General features: G+C 38.6%; 1 protein-coding gene across 1 annotated transcript; it reads left to right on the top strand.

Annotated features, from left to right (window-relative positions):
* Window positions 1-389: 389 nt before the first annotated feature.
* Window positions 390-2,368, top strand: LOC145098998 (uncharacterized). Its single transcript, XM_079036588.1, has 3 exons — window positions 390-584; window positions 1,070-1,263; window positions 1,681-2,368. The coding sequence occupies exons 1-3, from the start codon at window positions 390-392 to the stop codon at window positions 2,366-2,368; spliced, it is 1,077 nt and encodes a 358-aa protein (XP_078892714.1).
* The last annotated feature ends 19,988 nt before the right edge of the window (window positions 2,369-22,356 follow it).

Below are 22,356 nucleotides of genomic sequence, written 5' to 3'. Positions count from 1 at the left end.
AGTTTTCATGGATCTCATGAATCGTGTCTGCAAACCCTACTTTGACAAGTTTGTGATTGTATTCATCGATGATATATTGATATACTCACAAACCAAGGAAGAACACGAGCAACACCTGCAACCAATCCTTGAACTGCTACAAAAGGAAAACTTGTACGCCAAATTCTCTAAATGTGAATTTTAGATTAGAGAAGTAAATTTTCTAAGGCATGTGGTCAGCAACAAAGGAATTCATGTCGATCCTATCAAGATAGAGGCAATCAAGAATTAGGGAGCACCTAAGACACACAGAGGTCCTCCAATTCCTTGCACCTGCAGGCTACTATCGGAGATTCATAGAAAACTTCTCCAAAATAGCCAAGCCACTCACAACATTAACACAGAAAGACATGAAGTTTGATTGGGGAGACAAACAAGAATTTGCGTTCCAGAAACTAAAGAAAATTTTGTGTAGTGCACCAATCCTATCCCTCCCAGATGGGACAGATGATTGTGTCGTATACTGCGATGCATTACACCAAGGGTTGGGTTGTGTATTAATGCAAAGAGACAAAGTTATTGCATACGCTTCTCGTCAACTCAAGGTACATGAGAAAACCTATACTACCCACGATTTAGAATTGGGAGCTGTAGTTTTTGCCTTGAAAATTTGGCGACACTATCTCTATGGTACAAAGTGTACCATTTACACAGATTACAAAAGTCTTCAACACATATTCGATCAGAAAGAACTCAACATGAGACAATGAAGATGGATTGAGTTGTTGAATGACTATGAATGTGAAATTCGATATCATCCTGGCAAGGCAAACGTTGTAGCAGATGCCTTGAGTAGGATGGAACGAATAATGGCTCGCAAGGTCAAGGCACTAACAATTAAAATCCAGTCAAACCTGGCAGCTCAGATCCGAGAGGCTCAACTAGTGGCTCTAGAAGAGAAAACATTACTAATGAATGCCTGCGATGAATGGATAAACAATTCCAGCTTAGGGATGACGGTACACGATGTTTCATAGACGAAATTTGGACGCAAAAATTTGGTGACATGATAAGCTTAGTCATGGATTAGGCTCACAAGTCAAGTTATTCCGTTCATCCAGGTTCTGACAAGATGTATCTAGAATTGAAGAAGCAATATTGGTGGCCAAACATGAAAGAAGAGATCACCACTTACGTGGGCAAATGCTTGACTTGTGCTAAAGTCAAAGTAGAGTACCAAAAGCCCTCAGAATTATTACAACAACAAAAAATACCCGAGTGGAAGTGAGAACAAATTACAATGGACTTCGTAACAAAACTACCCAAGACACCCAGTGGTTACGACACTATTTGGGTAATAGTTGATCGATTGACTAAGTTCGCCGAATTCCTACCAATCAAAGAAACTGATAAGATGGAGAAGTTGACCCGAACTTATCTCAAGGAAATTGTGAAATTATACGGGGTGCCAATTTCTATCATCTCTGATAGAGATAGTAGATTCACCTCACAATTTTGGCAATCTTTACAAAAATCCTTAGGAACACGCCTTGACATGAGCACAGCTTATCATCCACAAACAGATGGTCAAAGTGAAAGGACCATTCAAACATTGGAAGACATGCTCCGAGTGTGTGTGATAGACTTTGGAAGCACACAGGATACTCAACTTCCTTTGATTGAGTTTTGATACAATAATAGTTATCATACCAGTATTAGAGCCGCACCATTTGAAGCCCTATACGGACGCAAGTGGCGATCACCAATATGTTGGGCAGAATTAGGTAATACCCAACTAGAAAAGAAACATGCAGGCGATACACTACTTACTGGTCCAGAAATCATACATGAAACGAATGAGAAAATCACCCAAATACGTGATAGAATCAAGGATGCACAAGATCGTCAAAAAAGTTATGTCTACAAGAGATGTAAACCTCTAGAATTTCAATTCGGAGATCGAGTTATGTTGAAAGTCTCTCCATGGAAGGGCGTCATTAGGTTCAGAAAACGAGGAATGCTTAATCCAAGATACATAGGACCTTTTGAGATTCTTGCAAAAATTAGTCATGTAGCCTATCAACTTAAGTTACCTCATGAGCTCAGCAATGTACACAACGTTTTCCATGTCTCCAACCTCAATAAGTGCTTATCCGATGATGATTTTGCAATTCCACTTGACGAAATCCAAATCAACGCCAAACATAATTTCGTAGAAGAACCCGTCGAGATCATGGACCGAGAAATCAAGAAACTCAAACAAAGCTTCATCCCCATAGTAAAAGTTCAATGGAACTCTAGACGAGGACCAAAGTTTTCTTGGGAACGTGAGGATCAAATGAAAAGAAAGTACCCCCAACTATTCAACAATGTTCCGTCTACTAGCTAAATTTCGGGACGAAATTCTTTTAACGGAGGGAGAATGTGACAACACTCAAATTATGTTAACATGTGTGACTTACGAACCCGGCGTAAATCAAATGTAATAGGCTTAATTGTAACGTTTGAACAACTTTTAATGAAAATACAAAATTTGTATTTTTATTTTCATCTAAATCTAACTTTGTTAGAGAAAATTATGAATTATAAATCTGTATTTTCGACTAAAAATTTATGTTGGGCTTATTGTATTGCGTCGTGGGCTCTGTCCTTATCCCAGTTTTGGTTGCCGGTTTGGGCCTGTCCAACCGTGCATTATTTTACTCTACGGTTTTAGTAGTTAAGGTTCATGCATGCATCCTTTGTTGAAAAGGCTTTCAATAATTTTCTTATTAAGTTTTGTAAACCCTAGCTCGCCTCTAAAGTGGAAGTTCTTCATCGAGCTCTTCTGAGGCGTGACTTTATTTGAATCATAAGCTTTACATTGAATCCATATTGTGTTCAGAATCATATTGTGTTTGAATTGTTTGCTCTTCATCTTTATACCTGTGAAAGATCTAAACAATTTGAGTTTTATTCTCATCAATTGGTATCAGAGCACGAGACTGTGTAATTCATACACATCTCTTCTGTTAAAGAAGTTATTATGGTTATTCCGCATTGATTGATATTAATTGAGCCGTCATTCCATATTAGTGTATCTCATTAATTGTGGATCTTACTCTAACGATAAATTACCAGTCTGATCTTAAACAGGTTATCGATCAAACTTCATCACAATGTGCATGGATGATTCGCAAACCAATCCAATCAACATCTCCAACAGTATCGGATCAACGACAAGGATTCCAATCTTATACACTTAGGATTATGAGGTTTGGATGCACCACTTCGAAGTTGATGTGATCGGATCTGAAGATAATGGGTACTTGATCTGGGAAGCAATCACAGTTAGCCCATTTGCTCATTCAAGCACCTCAAAGATTGTCAAAACTCAAAAGGAGTACAATCAGCTTGTGAATGATGTGAAAGACATTCCTCAAGACGAGAAGGAGAAGTTTCAATGCAACATCAAGGCCTTGAGAATGATTAGGTTTGCTTTACAGTCGGATACGTTTCAATTGGTGAGTTCTTGCGCTGCAACTAAAGAGATATGGGACAGGTTGAAAGAATTATATTCCACTGATGAAGATCTGGAACATTCGATACAAACACTGCTGCTTTCTGAATTTGGTGATTTCAAACAGAAGCCCAAAGAGAAACTTGTTCAGGCTTTTGATTAGTTTAATCATCTTTTAAGTAAGATGATTAAGCACGGAATCGAAAGGAAGGTTATTGAACAAAAGGTTACCTTCATGAACGGTCTTAGACCCGAATGTATGGTAGTCGTGTCCACAGTAAAGGCATACGAACAGTTTAAATCGTATTCTCTTGCGAAACTGGTGGGAATTATGAAGTACCATGAAAGTGCACTGTCTAAGGAAATGAATGTGGTTTCCAGTTTGGGTTTGTTAGCTCTTGTTTCAAAAGGGAAAAGTGTTGTTGAAGAAGAAGAAGAATTGGATCTTGCTGACTACGATCTAACTGGTGAAGAGTATGCCTTGATGGTTTCCAACCCTAGCAAGTTCATCAAAAGAAAATTCCCAACCAACAAGAACTGCAACTGGCAGGGAAGTTACAGTTCGGAAAAAGTGAAGGAGGAACCGAAGATAGGTTCGAAGTCAGAAGAATCCAAGAAAGAGGCGAATATTGGTTGTGACTCAGGATTTGATTGCCATTATTGTGGAGGCAAGAATCACTTCGCAAAGGATTGTATGCTGAAGAAAAAGGCAGAAAAGATAGATGAGGATGATGAGGAAGCGAGCCTCCTGAGACGATTGGAGGAGATCAAGAAAAGAAAATCAGCAACTAACAATAAAACCATGAATGCTTTGATTGTACAGGATACAGGTAACAGTGATGAATTCGGTGGAGTGGAGGTGTGGTCCACGGATCCAGAGGACGAAGAAATAAGAAAACCCACTCATGGAAAGGCAATGTTGGTGACAGAAGAACCTGTTGCAGGAAGGTGTTTGATGGTGATAGAAGGAGTATCTCAGATGAGCGGATATACTATGGATGGTGGGTTGGAAGATGAGAAGGAGCGAGAGGACAGGTGTTTTGCTGTAAAGCCTGTCAGTGCATAGATCAAGGAATGTGATGAGTTGATCAAGAAGGTACAAAACATTCTTGCTTCTCTGAAAATACCTGTTACTAACTACGAAAAGGAACTGAATAACTTCAAATCTAAATTTTCCTGTATAAGTAGTAGTCTTACCCAAACCCGTGTCACAAAATCTAAACTGACTGATCAAATTAGCAGGATATCATCAAAGAGTGAGGAAAGGAGGATGTGGATTGAGCAGAAGGAGAAAAAGTTAATTAGGTCTAGGATGAATCAATCTATTTGCAACGAGACAATCTTAAGCTTTTAAAACAGCGAAATGTTTTTTGTTTAATTGCTAAAAGACTTTATTTTAATATCGCTCAACTGCATCTTGATTGTTAAATAGGAAAGAAGATACATCGCATGATTTTACCCTTCCTTGAGTTAAAGGAGGATGAAGTCGATGCCGAAGCATACAACTGTGAAAATGTTGTATCTTCTGATGAAGTCTCTCCTGCATACAAAATTGGTCTTGACAAAATGGAGTCCTACATATAGTCCAAAGACCATAAGGACATGCTCAAAAATCTATTAGATGAAAATGATAGATTGAAGTTAAGAACCGAAAATGTACATATATTTGACTCATTGATTGCAAAACTAAGTTCAGAAAATAAAATTGATGTTGAAAATGCTTCTAAACTTAATGAGGATGATGATCTAAGTGAAATCTCTGTAGAGGATGTGGTGGACTGTTCTAAATTTGTCAAAAGCGAACCCGAAACTCACAAAAATCTCATTTCTGAAAATTCTGTTGATTTCGCTTGCTCGTCAACAGACAAGACCAAAATTCTCAAGGTAAAGGCTGTTGTGTATCAAAAAGTTCAAACCACTCCCAATCAGGTCTACACAGTTCAAGGAGTCACTCCTCAACAAACAGCAGAACTGACAGTTATGGTAGAAGAAGATAATGTAGCTGGATGTGAAGAGTTCTTTTGGTCAGCACCAATAGATAACGCTGACGAGACAAAAGGCCTATCTCAGAAAACCTCATGGAGAATGAAGGGTAGGTACGTGCTGGAACCACTTACTGAGCTTGCAAGATATGATGTGCCAAGAACAAGTGGCACCAAAACATCTTTGGGCGAACTAGTGCTAACTACCAGTGAGACATCTTCGTCAAAGAGCGAAAGGATAGTTTCGGTCCACAGCAAGCAAGGAACCGAAATGATAGTTTCGGTCCACTGCAAGCAAGGAATCGAAAGGATAGTTTAGGTCCACAACAAGTAAGCAGCCGAAAGGAGAGCTTTGGTCCTCAGAGCGTCAGCAACCAAAAAAACGGTTTCGGTCCTCAACACAATAGCAACCGAAAGAGTAGGTTCAGTCCTAAGTTCAATTAGAAGAACAGAAGGGAAGAGTATTCCTGTTCTCAACCAAGGAAGAGTAATAATCAACGGTTCAATATCTCTTCTAAACCCTATTCTTCTCATTCTCATTCTAATTCTTATCCTTCAAAAGATTTAAAGGGAAAAGGAAAGCTCTTTCCAGAAGACAACTGTCACACCCCGCTAAAGCGGAAGCGCAAGATATGACAACGATAACGGTTTCATTGCAAAAGATAAAGATACATCACCATAGCAGTATTTAGAAGTTTACAACCCATAGCTTCAAAAGAAACAAAGTACAAGTTTTCCAAAACAACATTGTTCAAATATAACTTCATAAATAACTTCAACACGATGCAACATGCTCTATGATGATGAATCTTTATGTCCACTTACTAATTATTTCCTGAAAAAGCATGTAAAACGAGCGTCAACTATGAAAATAGTTGGTGAGATCACAAGTTTATAAAATCGAGCTTGAAATAAGGATTTTCGTAAATACAAGTACATTGCTTTAATAAGAAACAAAGTTGATTGCTATTAATGAATACAAGTTTATTGCTATAACGAGAAACGAGTTTGTATGTGTATGAGCAAACAATGAGTCTCAACCAAACCTATGACTGAAGCCCTATCGAGATCTATGCTTATTGTTCCATAGATGAATATGGTATCATGCACTCCAGCAATAGGGCGAGTGAGGAGTTGTCAATTCCTAATAGCGCTATCCATAATGACCATTGGCTCAAAGAGTTAATGGTTAGAGATAAGGGAAGGGCCTTAGTACGATAAGTTCTCATGTTCCATGTTGCATAGACATACATAAAGAGACATAGGAATACAATAGCAATCATGTTTGATAATAATCAATTTAAATACAACATGCAAACAGTAGTTTTTCTAGACATGCTTTTCCACCCCAAAACATAAAAACTGAAAATAGGGGAGTGCGTGAATACTCAGAATGTTTTGAGTAGATACAAGTGGTGCCTCAGAATACACCCACGTCTTACTACCGGGATCCTACGACATCAAACACACACTAGTGAGTTTCCATGTCGAAATCTATTGCTAATATACTAAACTCTACATATAGTGAAATGCCAAATTTATGTTCTAATATCGGTTTTATATTAATTGGTTACAATTTTCTGAAATGATGAAATTCTACAAGTTGTGCGATTAATTACAACTTTGGGATATTAATTTTCCAGATTTAGTAATATAAATTAAAGGTATTTCTACACATTTAAAGGTGTTTTATATTCCTAAAAATTTAACATATTATCAAACAATTTCCAAAAATTGTCAAACCTTGTATTTTCATTGTAAATACAATAGAGGTTTTCCAGAAAATTTTCCTTGAATTGTTGATATGGTTAACTATTTTGCAAATTTTTAAGTCTTCACAACAACATAAATTCATGAAAAAATAGCATTCAAAGGATAAAAATTCTCAAACCTTTTATTTTATTGTTATTACACGTTACTAAGCTGGGAAAAATATAAAAATGGATTTCCTAGCTGTTTAATTATATTTTATGAATTTTGAGCATTTGTTCCAATAAAAATTGAAATAAATAGAAAACAGCTTCCAAATTACCTAAACTTTTTATTTAACTGTTATTATACATAAATCGGCTGGGAAAAATATAAAAGATATTTTTCAGTGGGTATTTCTATTTTTCCTTGTTTTATTCCCTTAAATAATCATTAATTGAAGAATAAATATTAAACAGTTAAAATAAATTACCAACATTTTTTGTAACATCATTTATAGTGTAAGTAATCTAGGAAAAGTACCAAAAGTGGTTTTCATATTGTATAATCCGGTTTGGGGTATTTATGTGTATTTAAGTGTATTTAAGTGTATTTAACCTTAGAAAATAGGAGAAAACTAGTTTACAGTAGAGAAAAATCATCAAAATTTTGATGTAACCTCCTACTATACAACATGATGTTCTGCTAAATGTTCATGAATTTTGGATAATCAGAACTGTTTTTCCTATTTTTAGGCCATTATAATTACCAAAAATCAGGAAAAAATAGGAAAACACGATGAAAAATTCTGAAATTATTTTTCTGAGTCTCTTACCACAAACAAAAGCTGCGACAATTGTTATATAAAATTTTCACACTATCTAAAGTGGTTTTGTGATTTATTGCACCCAAAAAAAAAAAAGAAAATATAAAATCATAATAAATAGCAACATAAATCGATGAAATTTAATGAGAGGTCCTTATTCATCATAGGGGTCATCCACAAATTTATTCCAGATTTATAGACCTCTGGAAGTATTTTATGTGATTTATGCCCTTGTTTTCTTACAACCATTTTAATAAATCAAGGGAATGATAAAAGCTCTTGAAATTTTCCAAATGTTCATATTACCTTAATGGGAATCTGGAAGAATTTTGGTTTGAACAGAAAAGAACTTTTAGATATTTTTATAGACAAAATCGTTTACATGCACTATTAACAATGTACTTTGATCATCAAGCTCATTAGCTTGGTGTTCATCACATGCATCACGGTTTGAAGACCATGCATGGACATATGTTTGGCATAGTGATGTTTTTAAAAGAAATTTTTGAAAGCATAAGGTGTTTGAACCTTTAAAACTTGTAAAAATCCAAACTTTAGTGTTTGACATAGGTTTTGGTCCTTGGATTTCACCGTTAAACAACATGCATGTTGTTTTTGGGTGAAACCCTACCACCATCATCATCAAACTCGACATTCATGAACATGTTCATGAATGTTCATCAAGAATGGTGTAGAAGGAAGAGAAATACAAGAAAATTCTTTAAAAACAAGAAGGAAAAGTAAGGAAAGGTGAAGGATTTTCGTGTATACCTTGAAGATTAACCTTAGAAGATGAAGATTTGAGTGTGGAGAGGTGTTCTTGGCTGCTGATTTTCGTGAGTTTAGAGAGAGAGAAAGAGATTTTGAGTGTTAGAAGGGTGGAGTGTGAGAGAGAGTGAATAGAGAAATGGAAGAGTGGGGATTAGATCTTAATGATTGAAGTTTTAGGAAGAGAAAAGGCATGGGGAGAGGGTGGCCGGATTTTTGAGTGCCATGGCATGGCATGTTGTGCATGAATGGTTTTTATAAAGATGCATGAGTCCGAGAATGACCTGAATTTGACAGTTGTCACAAAAACAGATGCCCGGAAGAGATCAAAAGAATGCAGACGTCAAAATCTCAAAACCTACGTCTAATGAGCCTAACCCAAACAAAGTTAAACTTTTCACAATAAAAAGAAAAGATGAAACTACTTTAATTAAAAGAAATTATTTGGTTGATGTTTCTCTTACTATTCCCTGTCATGTAAAAGGCTCACAGGGACCCAAGAAAATTTTGGTTCCTAAATATGCTTAATATTTTGCAGGTTATACGTGACAAACAGTTTGACGAAGAATGGTATATTGATAGTGGTTGCTCGCGTCACATGACAGGAAGAAAGGAAGAACTGAGAGAGTTTTGGTCTCTCAAGGATGGTGGAATTGTGAAGTATGACAACAATTCATATGGAACTATCAAAGGCTACGGAATGATTACGAATGGTGATTTCTCAATAAGAAAGGTCGCATATGTTGAAGGATTGCAGCACAACCTTATCAGTGTATCACAACTGGTAGTTGGGACCGGATTAAAGGCATCATTTGATGATGAAGGCTCAGAGATAGTCGAGAAGAAGTCCAATAACATTCTACTGAAATCGAAGTGAAAGGGGAAATGTACCCTTTAAACCTTAATCCAATTCGAGGGAAACCAGCAGTCTGCTTACTAACGAAGCCTCACTCAGACGAAAGCTAGTTATGGCATAGAAGACTCTCTCATATTAATTTCAAGGATATCAACAAGCTAGTTTTAGGAGATCATGTTCGAGGTTTTCCAATTCTCAAATTCGACAAAGAACAACAAGGTGCAGCTTGTAAAATGGGAAAGCAAATTCGACAAAGTCATCCTTCTATTATCAACACAAAGGTGATAGAACCCCTGGAGCTGTTACATATCGATCTATGTGGTCCCTCTTCTATTGAAAGAATTGGTGGGAACAAGTACATTCTGGTCATCGTCGATGACTTTTCTCGCTTTACATGGGTTTTAGTCTTGAAGAAAAAATCAGAGGCTACTCCTAAGCTCAAGCTCTTCATAAAGCAAGTAGAAGTTCAACTAAGGAAAGTAGTTCATAACGTAAGAAGTGACAATGGGCTTGGAATTCAAAAACAAGGATTTCGAAGATTTTCTAGCTGACAAGGGAACGGCTCATAATTTCTCGGCTCCATATACTCCACAGCAGAATGGAATCGTCGAAAGGCAAAACCGATCTCTGTGCGAAGCAGCTCGTACTATGCTAAGCTTCGCTTCATTGCCTCTGTATTTCTGGGCTGATGTTGTTGCTGCTGTTTGTTATACACAGAACATATCATATCTAAACAAGAGATTCTCCATTACTCCTTATGAGATCTTGAACAATCGCAATCCGAATGTGAAATTCTTTCATGTGTTCAGTTCAAGATGCTTTATTTTCAACTCAAAAGAGAATCAAAACAAGTTTGATGCTAAGGATGATGAAGGTATATTTTTGGGCTACTCCTTGCACTCGAAGCCATATAGATTTCTGAACAAGCGCTCTAAGAAGATTGAAGAGCCATACTATGTCACTTTTGTCGATAGCTATGTCAAGAAGCTGAAGACCACTGAAGGTGCACTGCAGGAAATCTTTCCGAAGACCAGTCACGTTACAGCTCCTATCTTAAATCTTTTTGAGCAATATATGCTTCTTTTTGATGAACCTGAAAAGGCTATTGATTCTAAATCCAAGGCGATAGATAACAAAGTTGACAGTCTAAAGCAAGTTATTGACGATGCTACACAAAAGATGGCTGGTGATCAATTAAAAGGAACCGAAAGGCCTGGCTTTAGCGAACCTTCTGGTGACTGTCCTTCTGTATAGGGGGAGGGTCCATCTCTACAAAAGGATCAAGGTCCTTCATTCCAGGGGGAGAATTTAATGTCACAATCACCTACCGACAGTCCAAACGAAGGGGAACATTCTGATCCAGATATTGAACTCATGTCATCATTCGAGGGGGAGAATACGCATGTCAATGATGATGATACACTATCTGAATTAGAAGACGAGATCAATGCAGAACTGGATCCCTCTTGTGATCCAAACTACCCACCTCTCGTTAAATGGACCAAAGACCATCCTCAAAGTCAAATTATTGGGGAATCTTCTGAAAAGGTATTAACTCGATCACAGATCAAAGAGAAACAAGCTGCACTATTCTCTCAAGTAGAATTTTGCATGTTCAATTCTTTTGTTTCCAAAGTTGAGTTGAAGACTGTTAATTCGGCTCTTGACCATTCTGTCTGGGTCCAAGCCAATGAAGACGAGTTAGATGAGTTTGAAAGAAACAAAGTATGGTGTCTAATTCCAACTCCAAAGGATGCTTCGGTCATCGGTCTCAAGTGGGTTTTCAGAAATAAGATGGATAAGGAGGGGAATGTGATTCGTAACAAGGCTCGGTTGGTTGTAAAAGGATACTGCCAAGAGGAAGGTATTGATTATGAAGAGACCTTCTCTCCAGTTGCAAGATTAGATTCAGTTCAAATCTTTCTTGCCTATGCTGCACACAAAAACTTTGAAGTCTATCAGATGGACGTCAAGTGTGTGTTTCTCAACAGAGAACTTGATGAAACTGTGTACGTTGAGCAATCGCCAGGTTTCATGAACAAAAAGCATCCAGACCACTGTTACATCCTAAGCAAAATGGTATATGGCCTGAAGCAGGCTCCTAGAGCATGGTATGAAACTCTCACTCGATTCCTAAAAATGTCTAAATTTAAACAAGGTTTGGTTGACCCAACCTTCTTTTGTAAGAGAGAGGGTAACTACCTTATGATAGTACAAATTTATGTTGATGACATCATCTCCGGCTCCACGAATCCCAGCTTAACAGCTGAATTCAGGAAGTTGATGGAAACTAAATTTGAGATGAGCTCAATGGGTCCAATTAACTTTTTCCTTGGCTTAAACATTAGCAGGGACCCAAAGGCATTTTTATCAATCAGGAGGCATATACAAAGACATTGCTTGCTAAGTTTGGCATTATGGGAGACTCCAAAGTTAAGGTTCCAATGGCCTTTGGGACAAAGCTTACACCTTCGTTGGAGAAGCCAGCCTCTGACATGACGCTTTATCGTCAAATGATTGGGTCACTAATGTATCTCACAGCCAGCAGACTCGACATCGTGTTCTTAGTTTGTTATTGTGCCCGATTCCAAGCTAACCCACGCGAACCTCATATGCAAGCCGTGAAAACATCTTTCGCTATCTGAAGCGAACCTCCTCTCTCGGTCTATGGTATCCAGCCAACTCAGGTTTCTTCGTCCAAGCGTTCTCAGATGCTGACTTAGGTGGCTATGGATTGGATCGTAAAAGCACCACTGGAGGATGCTAATTTCTTGATGGTAAATTGGTTAGTTTGCAATCAAAGAAACAAACATGTGTTTCTCTCTCCACGGCAGAAGCTGAATACATCGCTGCTGCCTCATGCACATCACAGGTTGTATGGATACAAAGTCATCTTAGAGATTACGACCTGAACATGAAGAAAATACCACTATATTGCGACTTTGAAAGTGCAATTAGGATTTGTCATAACCCAGTGCAACACTCGAAGACAAAACACATAGCACTAAGGTATCACCTCCTCAAAGATCACGTGGAAGATGGTGTCACACCCCCAAACCAGACGGCGGAAACGTCCGGGGGTGGAGGACTTCATTTGTAGTATCACAACACATGTATCATAGTAATCAAAGCACAAACAACCATTGTATTTAAAAGTATAATATTTACATGTGTTCAATCATTGTATATTGAAACCAAAATAGTTATACAAAAGAAGAAGATAAGACTCCTAATGGCTCCATCTTCTCAAAAAGCTCGGGGAGTACCTGTTATTATTTCCCTGATAATACAAGTAATTTGAAAAGAGAGTATCAACAATAAGTTGAGTGAGTACATAAGTCTTTATGTTTGAATGAGTGTCTTTGTATTTTGAATACGAAAACACTTCTAGAAAATCCCATATTTTCTGTGGTATGTGAAAAGTAGTTTTATTCCCATAAAACCGTCTTATTTGTAAACCATTGTATTTGTAAAACTTGTATTTGAGAGTGTGCCTGGCTTCACCAACTGTTATTAAAAACTATAGTATAGCATTGTACATTGCATTTTGTAAACTGGTACTTTGAAGATATACTTACGTTTAGTTGTTTATACACTAACGTGTTGTTAATATCTTTTTAATGAGTTATTATAACCATACTAAGACATGAACGCCTGAAACAAACGCCTGATGAGCGCTTAAACTGGTTATAACAATTGCCACTCATTGGCGTGTATGCCTGACTGTAGCTAGTAGCCTGAGTGTGGGGTTGTCAATCCCGATATAGATCTACACACAACTTGTTTCGATCCCCGGACTGGAGATTCTGGTTATAATGTCAGGGCTTTACTTTGGTTGTCTAAACTGAATTCAACAACCTGAATTGAATGTCTCATCAAAAGCATATAAACGTTACATGTATATTAGTTATGAAAACCCAATCATTCTGAAATAAATGATTGACAGTATGTTCCTGACTTAGTATGTCGAACATGTATTTGATAAGTGTAAACCCTTGATTTGTTTTGAATTAAAACCCTTGTTGCATGTAAAACAATGTATTCATATGAATTATAGCTCTATGTATCATAAATTATACCTATTATAATCTATACGTACTTTAGGAACTGGTAAATAACTATTTTTGCATGTAATCCTTTGCTCAACGTATTACAAAGGTTAATTAAACTGATGAAATAACTTTTATATTTATGTACATATACAACTTTATATATAGGTAAAATTTGAACGACCTTCGGACAAATAACCGGTACTATAAGTCCACATCCAAACAAAGAAAAGGACCTAGAATGAATATTAGTCCTAAGCCTTTTAAATCTTATTTATATTAAATTATATATACAAATATGTATATTTGGGAAAAATACAAGTTTATAAAAGAGTTCAATATTTGAAGTATTTTTGATGCTTTAACATCATTTTATCGTGACTTGAAATCATTTATTTATAACACAAAGTTGTTGTGTTATACTTGTATTTCCCCCCTTAAAACAGTAGAAATTATGAAAATACGGGGGGTATGAACTCACTTGATAGGTGGTAATTCAGACAGAGTTTCGTTTCACGAAAAGGAGTTTATTTGTCGAGAAACCGGCTCAAATCGGGCAGAGTTTTGGCAGGAGAGAGGATGAATTCTCGAGAATTTCGGGGCTTCACGGCTTACTTCGGGCTCGAGTGTTGATATCAGGGCTTTAGGGGTTGTATATGAGCTTAAGGGTGTGGAAAATGTGAAAGAGTGTGAAATTTAGGGTGAAAAAGTGAAATAATTCGGAAACCCTCGCATACTATATATAGCTCGAAGGCTTGGACCCGAAGCAAGGCGAGGGCGACACGCGTCTGACAGATGGCGAGGCGAAGGATGCTCTTCGGACCGGAGGCTCGCTGCTGGATGGTTCGGATTGGTCTAACCCTCGGTCCAATGAAAAGAAGCCACGTGCGAAGGGGGTGTCCGAGGAGGGTGTCCAAGTACCTCAAGAAAGATTGTCCAAAAGCTGGAAATGCTGGTGGGGTTGGGAGAATTCTAGCACTAGGTCACGAAGAAGCGGTGGCAGACCCTGCTGTGGTCACGGGTACGTTCCTTGTCAACAATACTTATGCATGCATTCTTTTTGAGTGTGGTGCCGAGAGGAGCTTCGTGAGCCATAACTTTAAACATCTACTAAATAAGAACTCCCAACCACTAAATAAAACCTTCACAGTAGAAATGGCTAACGGGAAATCCGAATCCACCAATGATATATACATAGGATGTACCCTTACGTTAAATGACTTGTCTTTCCCAATAGACCTTATGCCGGTCTCTATCAAAAGTTTTGACATCATAATAGGTATGGATTGGTTGTGCCCCAACCATGCCGACATCCTATGCTATGAAAGAGCTGTTCGTTTGAACTTGCCAACTAACGAAACTCTTATTATCTATGGCGACAAACCCATAACGAACCTTCAGATCATTTCATGCATCAAGGCACAGAAATACCTTCGCAAGGAGTATTGTGCATTCCTAGCTCATGTGGTAGACAAAAAGCAAGAAGTGAAAGACATCGCAAGCATTCCTGAGGTCTGTAACTTTCTCGATGTATTTCCTGATGATCTTCCACGGGTGCCTCCCGAGCAACAAGTCGAAATCCGAATCGACTTAATCCCTGGAGCTACCCCTGTAGCCAAATCCCCCTATCGTCTTGCACCTTCTGAAATGCAGGAATTATCCAGCCAACTTAACGAGCTCCTAAGCAAAGGTTTCATAAGACCAAGCTTCTCACCTTGGGGAGCACCGGTTTTGTTCGTAAAGAAGAAGGATGGATAATTCGGCATGTGTATAGACTACCGCGAGCTGAATAAACTTACCATCAAGAATCGATACCCTTTGCCCCGCATTGACGATCTGTTCGACCAACTTCAAGGGGCGAACTACTTCTCGAAGATAGACTTAAGATCCGAGTATCACCAGTTACGAATTTTGGAGGAAGACGTTCCCAAAACCGCGTTCAGAACTCGTTATGGTCATTACGAGTTTATAGTGATGCCATTCGGATTGACGAATGCACCTGCAGTGTTCATGGACCTAATGAACAGAGTGTGTCGTCCGTTCTTGGACAAATTCGTTATAGTCTTCATTGACGATATCCTTATGCACTCAAAGAGCAAAGAGGAACATTTCTAACATCTTCGTCAAATATTACAAACTCTTAGATCAGAGAAGCTCTATACGAAGTTTTCAAAGTGTGAATTTTGGATCAAGAAGGTATATTTCCTAGGTCACGTGGTCAGTTCAGAAGGAATACACGTCGACCCTTCCAAAATAAAGGCAATTGAAAACTGGTCAGCACCTAAAACACCTACAGAAATCCGTCAATTCTTAGGTCTTGCTGGCTATTATCGCATATTCATTCAAAATTTCTCTCGAATAGCTAAGCCTCTTACTACTCTGACCCAAAAGGGTGTAACTTTTAGCTGGGGAGAAAAGCAAGAAACAGCGTTTCAAATGATGAAGCGAGCCTTGTGTAGTGCACCGATCCTATCTCTCCCTGAAGGGACAGAGGCTTTTGTAGTGTACTGTGATGCTTCTAATCAAGGGCCTTGATGTGTTCTTATGCAAAGAGGAAAGGTTATATCCTATGCCTCAAGACAGCTAAAGACACATGAAGTCAATTATACAACACATGACCTTGAACTAGGAGGAGTGGTGTTTGCTCTGAAGATCTGGAGACATTACTTATATGGCACGAAATGCACAATATTCACGGACCATAAAAGTCTCCAACACATCTTCGATCAGAAAGAGCTAAATATGAGACAACAACGATGGGTGGAGCTACTGAACGATTACGAGTGTGAAATTCTTTATCACCCTGGTAAAGCAAACGTAGTAGCTGACGCCCTTAGTAGAAAAGAATACTCGGGACGCCAGGTAAAGTCGTTAACCATGACAATCCATTCACATCTGTCCACGCAGATCAAGGAAGCTCAACTTGAAGCCTTGAAACCCGAAAACGTAGCAGGTGAAACTCTGAGAGGAATGGATAAGAACTTCGAAGTCAGGGATGATGGAGTCTATTATTTCATGAACCGGATCTGGACACCAAAGTTCGGTGGTTATAAAGATGTGGTTATGAATGAAGCACACAAAACCCGATACTCCGTCCACCCAGGTTCAGACAAGATGTATCTGGACCTTAAGAAGCTATACTGGTGGCCTAACATGAAGGCCGAAATCGCTACCTTTATGGGCAAGTGCCTTACTTGCGCCAAAATTAAGGTAGAGTACCAGAAACCTTCAGGCCTATTACAACAACCTAAAATCCCTGAATGGAAGTGGGAGCGGATTACAATGGATTTCATAACCAAGCTACCAAAGACTTCAAGTGGTTATTATACTATTTGGGTAATCGTCGATAGATTAACCAAATCCGCAACTTCTTACCAATCATGGAGACTGACAAGATGGAAAAGTTAACCAGAACATACCTCAAGGAGATTATTAGACTACATGGTGTACCAATATCTATTATTTCAGACCGAGATAGTAGATTCACCTCTCATTTTTGGCAGTCTTTACAAAACGCTCTGGGAACTAGGCTAGACATGAGTACAGCCTACCATCCGCAAACCGATGGACAAAGTGAGAGGACGATTCAAATGTTAGAAGATATGTTACGAGCTTGCATGATAGACTTTGGAAAGGCATGGGATATTCATTTACCCCTTGTTGAGTTCTCTTATAACAACAGCTATCACACTAGCATAAAAGCTGCTCCATTCGAAGCCCTCTATGGATGCAAGTGCAGATCCCCTCTGTGATGGGCTGAATTGGGTGACATGCAGCTAGCTAGAGGTCAAACTCCTGACAATGCTCTCACTGGTCCAGAAATTATTCGAGAAACTACCGAAAAGATCATACAAATTCGGGCATGACTTAAAGCTTCCAGAGATAGACAGAAAAGCTACGCAGACAAAAGGAGAAAACCCTTGGAATTCCAGGTTGGCGGCCGAGTTTTGCTAAAGGTCTCACCCTGGAAAGGCATGATACGCTTTGGAAAGCGTGACAAACTGAACCCAAGGTATATAGGACCATTCGAGATTCTTGCCCGAATCGGCCCTATAGCTTACAAACTTCGATTACCCGAAGAACTAAGTAACATTCATCCTACCTTCCACATTTCGAACTTGAAAAAGTGTCTTTCCGACGAGACTCTTGTGATACCACTCGAGGAAATCGAGTTAAACGAGAGCCTCAATTTTGTGGAAGAACCCGTAGAGATACTAGACAGGGAAGTTAAGAAAACCAAACAAAGCCGCATCCCGATAGTGAAGGTTCGCTGGAATGCAAGACGGGGACCTGAATTCATTTGGGAGCAGGAGGATCAAATGCAACAAAAATACCCACATCTTTTTCCCTAGTCTATCTGTAAAGTAAATTTCGGGACGAAATTGTCTCTAACGGGGGGATAATGTAACAAATCGTTATCTCAAACTTATGTAATAGTGTAGGTCAAATTATACTTCTTTTTAATTAAATAAAGAGAAATTTTGGCATACTAGGTATATTTACATAATTGACCCTCAAAAATAAATTATTAAATAATCTCAATTGGGTTGAACCAAGTGATAGAGATTGTAACAAGGTTTCCAAAAATATAAAGAACACTAAAATCCGAGTTATAACGAAGAAGTTATGACCAATCGAAAATCCGCGACAAAAAAGAACTACAATATGACCTACACTATTACATAAGTTTGAAATAACGATCGGTTACAGATGGCAACGTGGAAATTCACTTCGTAAGGACAACTGATCAACTGGCAGATATATTCACTAAGGCTTTACCTGAAGCAAGTTTCAACAAAATTTTGCAAGGCCTAGGAATGATGGAAGCAAAATCTGTACCAAAATTGCCTTCGCTTCAATAAAGGTAAGAAGTGAAATAGAGCAAACCGAAATGAACCGAACGCTCGGTCTATTTCGGGTTCAGTCTATTTCGGGTTCGGCTCGACCAAGAACCAAAATGAACCGAACATTCGATCTATTTCGGGTTCGGTCCTTCTGAATTCGTTCGCTTCTTTTTCATATCAAGGCATTTTGATTGTATTCATTTGTACACTCTTTTAAATACTCCTTTTTATGTTTCTTTTCATTTTTTTATTTTTACTTTTATTTTCATAAACTCCAAAAATATTTATCTGTTTAAATTTTTTTTATTTTTATAAAATCCAAAAATATTTTTCTTTTTCGTTTAATTAAATTTTTTTCACAAAATACAAAAATATCTTTTATTTTATTTTTATCTAATGCTTTCTTTTGTATAAGTGTTGCTCTCGATGATGAAGCTCCAGCAGTTATAACCTCTTTTCTATAAACTTCTTAAGTGTCCCTAGAGGCATGTTGTTGCATGTGACTAAAGCCTCTACAGATTTTGAGTGAAGCCTTAATAACATGATACATACAAATCATGTTTTCCCAAACTAGGCTGTTACATTCACTCTAATCATGAGCTACCTTACACTTCTCATATTGAGCTTATAGTTTTCTACTTGGTCCTTCTTTTATAGCAGAGGTACATTCGCTTCTTATACCACCTATATCATTTTCCTTTATTACACTTCATCTCACCAAAGTAACCCTTGAGACTCTCAGCATTTACCACTGAGGTTGATGGTTATACAAAAATCTGTGTTATTGATCTTAGTTTCGTGTCACTACGTACTAAGTGAAACCCACAATTCCACACCATTAATGAATTGAGGGTACAACATCACTATCTTAAGTTTCTTAGATGAAATCTCTTTTTATTTTGAGTGATCCTTCTGAAAATATCTATTACCAAGATTTTTTCTTCCCTAAGGATCCAGTTAAACTTTTTTTTTGAGATTTCTTGTTTGTCAACAAGTCAATGAATATTTTCCCTACCTACTTGTTTAACAGACCACATTCGTCTCACAAGTACTTTGTTCAGTTTCTGTCTTATATCAAGTATTGAAATCATGAATTGAAGCGAAAGCCAACCTTCATAGCTCTAATTAAAAAGATGTTTTTCAATACTTCTTAACAAGTACTTGATCGTTATTTAATAGGAATCCACACAAGCACTTTGAAGTATCTCTTGACTTTGAAGGAAGAGATTCGTGCCCAGAATCAGTTGCTTTATGTCTTAACAAGACATCACAAAAACCAACAAAAAGTCTGTTTTATTTCTTTATATTTCACACTCTATGCACGAAAATCTTTGATTTTCAAACTCTGGTTCTATTAATGATGACCTACTTGTTACAGCTTCGTTTCTACAAGTATTCCAATGCTCGATAAAGTTAAAAGGGGATGACGGTTCATGTAAAATATGTGGGTGACGTTTGGGATAAAGTTAAGGCTAAGTCCGCAGTTATCCAATCGTTTTGACGATTTGAAAAGACACTTTTTATGGAATGGCGTGTAAAAGGGAAACGTCCTTTCTGTTTCCTGCGTCATCATCGGGCATGCCAACTGTTCACTCCGTCACATCAGGCATGGTTTCTAATTAATCCAAGATTTTAGCTGGATATTTCTCTCTCCTCCTTGTACGTATAAAAGGCTTTGTCACGCTCCTCTTTACCCTTTTATCACTTACAACTTCTCTCAATGAAAAAGGGAGATTTCTCTCACTATTAATCTTCTTCTTCTCAAGCTTCATCAGTGGAAGAGTCCTCTTCTGTTCACGATACATCTGCTCATTCCAACATTCTCATCATCAAACCTCAACAAAATCTCATCATTGATCTTACGCCCTTTATCTATGAACCCTACATGCTCTATGTCGTCGAATGTCTCAAGTACTCACTTCTCATCGATGCTCTTACAAAGTTCGAAGTTGTTCCAATGGCTTGCATCTCACACATCTATTCAACCGCTTACTATGACAAGGTTGCTGAAAGGATTCACTTTGATATTCACAACGAGAAGACCTCCATCTCCAAGACTCGCTTATGTGCCCTAATTGGTCTTTCTCAAGAACCAACTCTGGTAAACCCTGAGTCGATCACTACTGGCCAACTGTTCTCCATGTTATAAAAAATGGGGTACACCAAAACCCTAACCACAGTTACCAAATTCAAGAAGTCTTGCCTTCCTCCTCAATGGAACGGCCTTTTCACTCTTTTTTTCAAAGGTTTATCAGAATGAAGCGCCGGCTCAGACGGATCAAGCAAGTCGTTTATGACTGTACTTTATGGGCTGTATCACGGGATTAATTTGGACTATGGGATAGTCATCTGGAAACAACTGGTTCAAAGCTTGTATTCTTCTTCACGACATTCAGAGATTTCCTGTGGAAGGTACTGGTCCATAATTACAAAGTGGGCGATGGATCGTCTTCACGTTCCAATCCTGGCGGATTCCCTTATTTGCTTTATCGCAACCTTTCACACCACATAGATCATCGTCACAGATCCTATGAAGTATTCCTTTATTGGATCGATCCCAGAAGCCATGTATGCATGCGTGTCTGACGCAAGCAATGTTCTTCACGAATACAAGAAGAATCCTTCTTCTGGCCCAAGAAAACTCACTCCAGCCATGATTCGCTCCATAGAGGAAGCTGACAAGCCATCCAAGAGGGGAAAGAAAGCAGAGACATAGAAGGAGGCGAGAGTCACTAAACCAACCAAGGTTCAAACCCCTAAGAAGCGAAAGTCTGACAAGGCTGCTCCTTCACAGCCTAAGCAGAAGAAGCAAAAGAAGCCAGCTCGGAGACTCATTCTTTAATCTTCTAGCGATTCCAACTCTGAGTATGTTCCTCCTATTACTAAACGTTCTACTCACTCATACTCAGAGAGAAAAATCTCTGACGAGGAGGCTTCGGGTCGTGGTGATACACCACCTCGCTCGCCTACCCCAGAGGTACCGGTTCGCTCCCAACCTCCTTCTCCTCCACCCGTTTCGTTACCTGTCTCTATCCCTCCTATTTTTCCCACCACTTCATCTCAACCATCAACTAATATTCCCATCCCTGATCCAATCTTTACTAAAGCAACAACAACCACCACCATTGGAGTTCGAATCAACGTATCTGATATGGGGGCTCGTATATCAGCACCCCCACCTCCAGTCATAACCAAACCTCCAGTTACCACAACCGAACCACCTGTCACCACCGAACCTCCTGTCACTACAAAACCCTTATCGCCTACCCAATCCACTGAAACCAACACAGTTCTTGATGGTGAGGACTTGGAGTTTGATTCCACTTACTTCAGCCCCTACCGTGTCCAAAGTGACGACGACGAAGATGCTCCTATAACCAAGCGCCATCTCAAGGCAGTTACTGACAAGCTTGATCAGTTGCTTTCCTCCTCTTCCATTGGTGCATATTATGATGCTGCTCTCAAGGCCTTATTCTCTTCGGTTGTCAAAGAACATGATGCTTCTCTTTCTACTGCAGTAAAGGCCATTGATGCCTCTACTTCCCAGTGCAAGAGGCCTTTCTTGCTGATGAGGCCTCCGCAAAGGAATGCAAAGAAGAGACCGCAAAAGTCGATAAACTAATTTCTGAGGCTCATCTATTTTTAGATTGTTTGCAGGCAGCTGCTTAAAAGAACTCTCGGATGGTGAATGCTTCGGTTGATAACCTTCAGCGTTCTCTTCAAGCTGAAAGGTCTAATGTTGAAGCTACTCGTCAGGCCATCGAAGCTGCCAATGCCACCCTACACGATAATGTCAATGATCGTCTGACTCAACTGGAAGCAGAGTTGGCTGTAAAAAATCATGTCATGGATGAGCTAGACAAA

Source organism: Lactuca serriola, chromosome 4, assembly GCF_051521515.1.
Source record: "Lactuca serriola cultivar US96UC23 chromosome 4, Lser_US96UC23_V15, whole genome shotgun sequence".
Classification (NCBI taxonomy): domain Eukaryota; kingdom Viridiplantae; phylum Streptophyta; class Magnoliopsida; order Asterales; family Asteraceae; genus Lactuca; species Lactuca serriola.
Note: the sequence above shows the minus strand (reverse complement) of the source record. Positions and strands in the feature narration are given on the sequence as shown.